Source organism: Oncorhynchus clarkii, unplaced genomic scaffold (assembly GCF_045791955.1).
Source record: "Oncorhynchus clarkii lewisi isolate Uvic-CL-2024 unplaced genomic scaffold, UVic_Ocla_1.0 unplaced_contig_795_pilon_pilon, whole genome shotgun sequence".
Taxonomy (NCBI): Eukaryota; Metazoa; Chordata; class Actinopteri; order Salmoniformes; family Salmonidae; genus Oncorhynchus; species Oncorhynchus clarkii.
Window position 1 is genome coordinate 272,096 of NW_027257927.1, and position 7,183 is coordinate 279,278.

At 49.2% G+C, this 7,183-nt stretch overlaps 1 protein-coding gene across 1 annotated transcript in view; it reads right to left on the minus strand.

Annotated features, from left to right (window-relative positions):
• LOC139393678 (CCR4-NOT transcription complex subunit 2-like) overlaps positions 1-6,756 on the minus strand; it is an 88,424-nt gene extending 81,668 nt beyond the window's left edge. The window contains exon 1 of the mRNA XM_071142021.1: positions 6,506-6,756. Within this exon, the coding sequence (XP_070998122.1) occupies positions 6,506-6,739 (234 nt within the window). The 5' untranslated portion in view covers positions 6,740-6,756. The remainder of the gene's footprint in view (positions 1-6,505) is intronic.
• Between the last annotated feature and the right edge of the window lie 427 nt (positions 6,757-7,183).

Here is a 7,183-nt window from a genome sequence, read left to right on the forward strand (position 1 = left end):
GTTCTGTCGTTGAGCAGGGCAGTTACCCTCAACAACAACTGCTCCCCAGGCAGCGACGATGTGGATTAAGTCGTCAACTGACTAGGTCTCCCCTTTCAACATCAGGACTGTTGTCCTCAACTGACTAGGTCTCCCCTTTCAACATCAGGACTGTTGTCCTCAACTGACTAGGTCTCCCCTTTCAACACCAGGACTGTTGTCCTCAACTGACTAGGTCTCCCCTTTCAACATCAGGACTGTTGTCCTCAACTGACTAGGTCTCCCCTTTCAACATCAGGACTGTTGTCCTCAACTGACTAGGTCTCCCCTTTCAACATCAGGACTGTTGTCCTCAACTGACTAGGTCTCCCCTTTCAACATCAGGACTGTTGTCCTCAACTGACTAGGTCTCCCCTTTCAACATCAGGACTGCTTTCCTCAGTAAACAGAGTCTGCTTCATGTTTTGTTTCCTCTGAGGATGGCAATAGTGGTATCCTGACAACCCTACATTCTAGTTATGTGGGCAACACACAGGAGTGGTGAATCTGGTGCGAGAGCAGTATGAAATGGTGTTGTGAATCCGGTGCGAGAGCAGTATGAAATGGTGTTGTGAATCCGGTGCGAGAGCAGTATGAAATGGTGTTGTGAATCCGGTGCGAGAGCAATATGAAATGGTGTCATCATGTCAGGTAGTCCTGAGGCTGTCGTACCCTGCTCTGTCCTGCTCTGCTCTGTCGTGCCCTGCTCTGTCCTGCCCTGCTCTGCTCTGTCCTGACGTGCCCTGCCCTGTCGTGCCCTGCTCTGTCCTGTCCTGACGTGCCCTGCTCTGTCCTGTCCTGACGTGCCCTGCTCTGTCCTGTCCTGACGTGCCCTGCTCTGTCCTGTCCTGTCGTGCCCTGCTCTGTCCTGTCCTGTCGTGCCCTGCTCTGCCCTGACGTGCCCTGCTCTGCCCTGACGTGCCCTGCTCTGCCCTGACGTGCCCTGCTCTGCCCTGACGTGCCCTGCCCTGTCCTGACGTGCCCTGCTCTGTCCTGACGTGCCCTGCCCTGTCCTGACGTGCCCTGCTCTGTCCTGACGTGCCCTGCCCTGTCCTGACGTGCCCTGCTCTGTCCTGTCCTGACGTGCCCTGCTCTGTCCTGTCCTGTCGTGCCCTGCTCTGCCCTGACGTGCCCTGCTCTGCCCTGACGTGCCCTGCTCTGCTCTGTATCTCATTGACACTGATGACTATGACACCTATATACAGGGTCTGGTTAAATTGCCCCATTTGGCTGTGTGACAGGAGGCCCGTTCCTTCGGTCAGGGTTCACTGAAGCACAGCTCCTGCCAGGGAGGCAGCTCAAGACACGCGCCGCCGGTTGATTGACACACTAACAATGGTAGTGCACTGTACACCCCTTGTTTATGGCTCTGCACAGAGGTAATGGGGATGCTGCTACAACAAGCTACACTATTCTTCAGTATTCAGTTGTAGTGCTCTTTCCTGGTTGGTGTTGATTAGGAGTCCTGTGACTTAATATTTTCTGGTAATATATATTTGGTTTAACATCCAGCCCCAAGTGGTGCATGAAGGTACACATGAACAAGAGTGTGTGGACACCTGCAGGTCGAACATCTCATTCCCATCGCTGCTATAACAGCCTCCACTCTTCTGGGAAGGCTTTCCACTAGAGGTCAGGCACTGATGTTGGGTGATTAGGCCTAGCCTCCAGTCGACGGTCCAATTCATCCCAAAGGTGTTCAGTGGGGTTGTGAGGTCAGGGCTCTGTGCAGGACAGTCAAGTTCATCCACATCAATCTCGACAAAGCATTTCTTTGGGCCTTCCCCAAATTGTTGCCACAAAGTTGGAAGCACAGAATCGTCTAGAATGTCATTGCATGCTGTAGTGTTAAGATTTCCTTTCACTGGAACTAATGGGTCAAGCCCGAACCATGAACAGCCCCAAATCATTATTCCTCCACCAAACTTTACAGCGGGCACAATGCAGTCGGCAAGGTAGCGCTCCGCTGGCATCAGTGTTAAACAAAACAAAAGATATCTGTTTGAGATTCTTCAAAGAAGCCAACCTTTGCATTGACAGCTTTGGAAACTCTTGGCATTCTCTCAACCAGCTTAACCTGGAATGATTTTCCAACAGTGTTGAAGGAGTTCCCACATATTCCGAGCACTTGTTGGCTGCTTTTCCTTCCCTCTGCGGTCCAACTCATCCCAAACCATCTCAATTGGGTTGAGGTTGGAAAATTGTGGAGGCCAGGTCATCTGATGCAGCACTCCATCACTCTCCTTCTTGGTCAAATAGCCCTTAGACTGCCTGGCGATGTCTTGGGTAATTGTCCTGTTTAAATCTCAAAATTTGGATTCATCAGCCCAAAGGACAGATTTCCACCGGTCTAATGTCCATTACTCATGTTTCTTGGCCAAAGCAAGTCTCTTCTTCTTATTGGTGTCCTTTAGTAGTGTTTTCTTTGCAGCAATTCAACCATGAAGGCCTGATTCACACTGTCGCCTCTGAACAGTTGATGTTGAGATGTGTTCTCTTCGCTTATTTGTTCTTTTACCAAATAGGGCCATCTTCTGTGTACCCCCCAACCTTGTCACAACACAACTGATTGGCTCAAACGCATTAAGGAAAGAAATTCCACAAATTAACTTTTAGCAAGGTACACCTGTTAATTTAAATGTATTCCAGGTGACTACCTCATGAAGCTGGTTAAGAGAATGCCAAGTGTGCGCAAAGCTGTCATCAAGGCAAAGGGTGGCTACTTTGAAGTAACTAAAATATATTTTGATTTGTTTAACACTTTTTTGGTTACTACATGATTCCATGTGTTATTTCATAGTTTTGATGTCTTCGCTATTATTCTACAATGTAGAAAATAGTAAACATAAAGAAAAACCCTTGAATAAATAGGTGTCCAAACGTTTGACTGGTTCTGTATACATTTTTGAATACGGCTGTAACGTAACAAAATGTGGAAAAAGTCCAGGGGTCTGAATACTTTGAATGCACCGTATTTCTAAACAAATATGCTTAATCCTCCCCCACCCACCCCACAGCAGCACCTCCACCCCCCCCCACAGCAGCACCTCCACCCCAACAGCAGCACCTCCACCCCCCCACAGCAGCACCTCCACAGCAGCCCCAACAGCAGGACCCACCCACCCCACAGCAGCACCTCCACCCCACAGCAGCACCTCCACCCCCCCACCCACCCCACAGCAGCCCCCACAGCAGCACCTCCACCCCCCCACAGCAGCACCTCCACCCCCGCCACAGCAGCACCTCCACCCCACAGCAGCCCCAACAGCAGCCCCCACCCACCCCACAGCACCTCCACCCCCCCACCCCCCCCACAGCAGCACCTCCACCCCCCCCCCACAGCAGCACCTCCACCCCCCCCCCCCCACAGCAGCACCTCCACCCCCCCCCCCACAGCAGCACCTCCACCCACCCCCCCACAGCAGCACCTCCACCCCCCCCCCACAGCAGCACCTCCACCCCCCCCCACAGCAGCAGCACCTCCACCCCCCCCCCACAGCAGCAGCACCTCCACCCCCCCCCCACAGCAGCAGCACCTCCACCCCCCCCCCCACAGCAGCAGCACCTCCACCCCCCCCCCACAGCAGCAGCACCTCCACCCCCCCCCACAGCAGCACCTCCACCCCCCCCCCCCCCCCCACAGCAGCACCTCCACCCCCCCACAGCAGCACCTCCACCCACCCCACAGCAGCACCTCCACCCACCCCACAGCAGCACCTCCACCCACCCCCCCCCACAGCAGCACCTCCACCCCCCCCCCCCCCCCCCACAGCAGCACCTCCACCCACCCCCCCCCCCCCACAGCAGCACCTCCACCCACCCCACAGCAGCACCCCCCCCCCCCCCCCCCCCCCCCCCCCCCCCACAGCAGCCCCGCCGTCAAACACAGGTTATCCTACTTCCAGCGTTTCCAGGGGGGATTTTGGCCAATATGTTTCTTAAAACACATCACTGATTCACTAAAGAGATCCCAATCCCACCGTCTGTCTGTTAGGGCAGATCAAACGGCCTGGCACACCTTTCTCTGTGGTTGCTGCATGCCTGCACAGCTCTTTGGTTTAACTCCTCAGAAGCAGTTCCCATTGATGTGGTTCAGCAACTGTTTTTAACTACTGAGCCAGGTATGATGTGAGGCTGAGGCTCCATCACAAACCCATAGACCTTGGCTACCAGTTTAGGGGCTTTTTAATACTTACAGAATATGTGACGTAACATCTGTCGGGCTTCCACATCAGATGTGCAGCTTTGTCTGTTTACAGTATCCTTACATTTGTCTTGAATGTGGACACCTGAAGACCCATTGGATCTCTCCTCGGTACTGCATGTTCTTTGGCAGTAGAAATGACGACAAGGGCTGTGGACTAGCTTGAGTTTTAATAGAAACACATGTGTGATCCAACTCCATCTGAACTAGAGTCGCTGAAGACAGAACACAACAGTGTGTGGCTGCTGATCCCTCTGCTCCAACAGCCGTTGTGCCACTGCACAGCCAGGGAAGCCAGGGCACACACACACAGACACAGGGCAGCAGCTTGCAGACACAGGGCAGCAGCTTGCAGACAAGAAGCTTTCTTGCCTTCTTTGCTTGCATCTCACCCACCCACCCACAAACAAGATATGCTTGAGCCTCTCTCTGTGCTGTGTGCACTCAACAGCAGCCAATCTGGGACTACACTAATGAGAAATGTTGGGGACTGTTAGTGCACTGTAAAAAATGTAGGCTATTCCCAGCAGTGGGTCACAACAAATGTTCTGGATTAAAAGAGATTAAGCCACACTCCTCACGCCAATCAAAAATAAACAGTAAGCGGACAGGCCAAGCAGAACAACAAACAAACAGCCTCCTTTAGAGAAGGTTGAATTGATTAACGAGGGAAGAAATAAAAGACTCAATTTATTTTTAAAAAACGCATTCCTGTCATAAAAGACTATCTTCCAAAGGGGCAATGATGGAAGCAGTAGTTCATCAGAGAAACAAAGACCACAAAAAAATATTGTTGAATCCTTTTAGGCATGAATCATTTAATTCAACCCTTATCTAAAAACATGTATTATTTTGTCATTACCGATAACACTGAGGAAATCAGACAGCGTCACCGGAGGTCAGGGGCCGTGTCAACATCACATCAATCACCATTCTGATTGCTGTCAGTCTTCAGTTTTCTAAATTACAGATTCAGACTGACTCAAACAACCCAAATTCATAACAGAGTGTTCATTGGAATATGAAAAGAGAATGGGGCCTAAATGCATTAAATCCACAGCTGGACATCCTGGACAAAAACACAGAGTTGGGCTGAAAAAAAGTTTGCTCATTTAGAGTAGGTATATTCTTCCCAATAGCTATTTCATTTCAGTCAAGACCTCCAAATCACCACCTGCAACCAAAACCTTTCCCTGAGTGTCAATGCAGATAAATAGCTGGTAGATCTTGTAACAGAGAGTCATGAGTCTTTGTCCTTTAGCTACACGGTCATGTAATACCACAGGATGTGTAGCTACTCATCTCTCTTCAGACCAAGAACAGCATAGGCTAATGTTTTGTTCTCAGATTGTAGAGACTACTGGATGAACTGACGGGATGGGGGAAATCATGATATTATCGTGTAGGTATTGTGTGTGTTGAGTAGCTAACGACGTGGCTTGGAAGTTGCCTTAAATAGCTACTGTGTTGTCAAAGTACCAGCAGGCTACTATGGCTATCAACTCATGCAACTAGTCAGGTGTAACTGGCAAACATTCAATGGACCACGATGAGTTTAGGCTGACGTTTGATTTACATTCCCCTCGAACTGGACAACTAGGAAGAAGTAGTGAATTCACTGGTTAGATAAAGTTGGATGAATAAATACTTCGGTTGTTAAGTTATTAGGATTAGCAAAAGTCGGCTAACTAGAAACACTGGAACTAAATTAGACATAACAATCATACGAGGTACCGTTAGCTGAACACAACCAAAACATCACGATAAGCGACAATAACTACATGTATAGGCCAGATATTTGTGGATGTTTGAACAGTGAACATTGTAAAGGTTAGCTGCTCGCTAAGCAGAGATAACATAGCAGGCTAACAAGCTAACCAAAATACGCGCTAGTTGGTTTGACTTGAATAGCTCATTGAAAACTGTGACTTAGTTATCTATACCTGTAATGAAAATGCCCTCCATAAAAACAGGAGAAATCAGCTGGCTTGTAAGACATCAGTAGGACTCAATGTTCAAACCTTGGGATAACTATTTGACTACAGCAGAGGGGGAGGGCTGCTGTGCGGACTGGGCCTGCAATGTCTTGGTTCTCTGTCGCTCTCAATTTGTACAGACAAAAACGTTAACGCCAAAGGTCGGATTACACCTCGACCACTGGCCCAATTTCCCCCAAACCGGGGTCGCTGGGTGCCAAAATAATACCGGTTTGACATGCAACGCTTCCCTGGTGGAGCATCGTGGATATTTTTAAAGGAAAAAACAGAGGGAAAAAAAACTCACCGCATTAATTTCTCTTCTCCTCGCAGATCCAAGATGGCTGTGTACTCTAAAATCGAGGATGCTGGGTATACAGCCTTTACCCTCTGACCCTGCCTCAACCTCCAAAGGCATCTCCTGTAGCTGTTGCCGTGTTGGGCGGGTGCTCTTTCTGCGACTGTTGCCACCGAAGACTCGTCTCCCTCGCTTCATGTTTCTCTCTAAACAGACCGTGAAACATCTTCCGTGACCGAGCATGATCTATATAGACATTGAAGACGTGAATTGTGACGTGGCCTATGAAATGACATTAGAAATATGACACATTAAATGTAAAGAATTGTTTTCACCCCCCCCCATCTCCCTTTCATCACAGAACCTCACTGTTTTGTCATTTGTTGCAGACAAAATGATACACATGTAAGTGAACAATTTGATAGTTTGCTCATTGGAATTCATGCTCAGTTGCAGGGGTCATGGGATAAAAAGTGATGATGATTTTGATGATTGTGATGATGATATGGAGACACTGCCCCAATCAATCACATGTTGGAATATAGTTTAACATGATATTGAAGTGATATGACTAACTTTAATGTGCAAGATGCCCAACCATGTTGTATGTATTGTCTGTTTGCTTTGACAGACAGCCACCATTTTCCTCACCATTCAGTGTTTATCCTCCTTTTAATCTGACCGTTT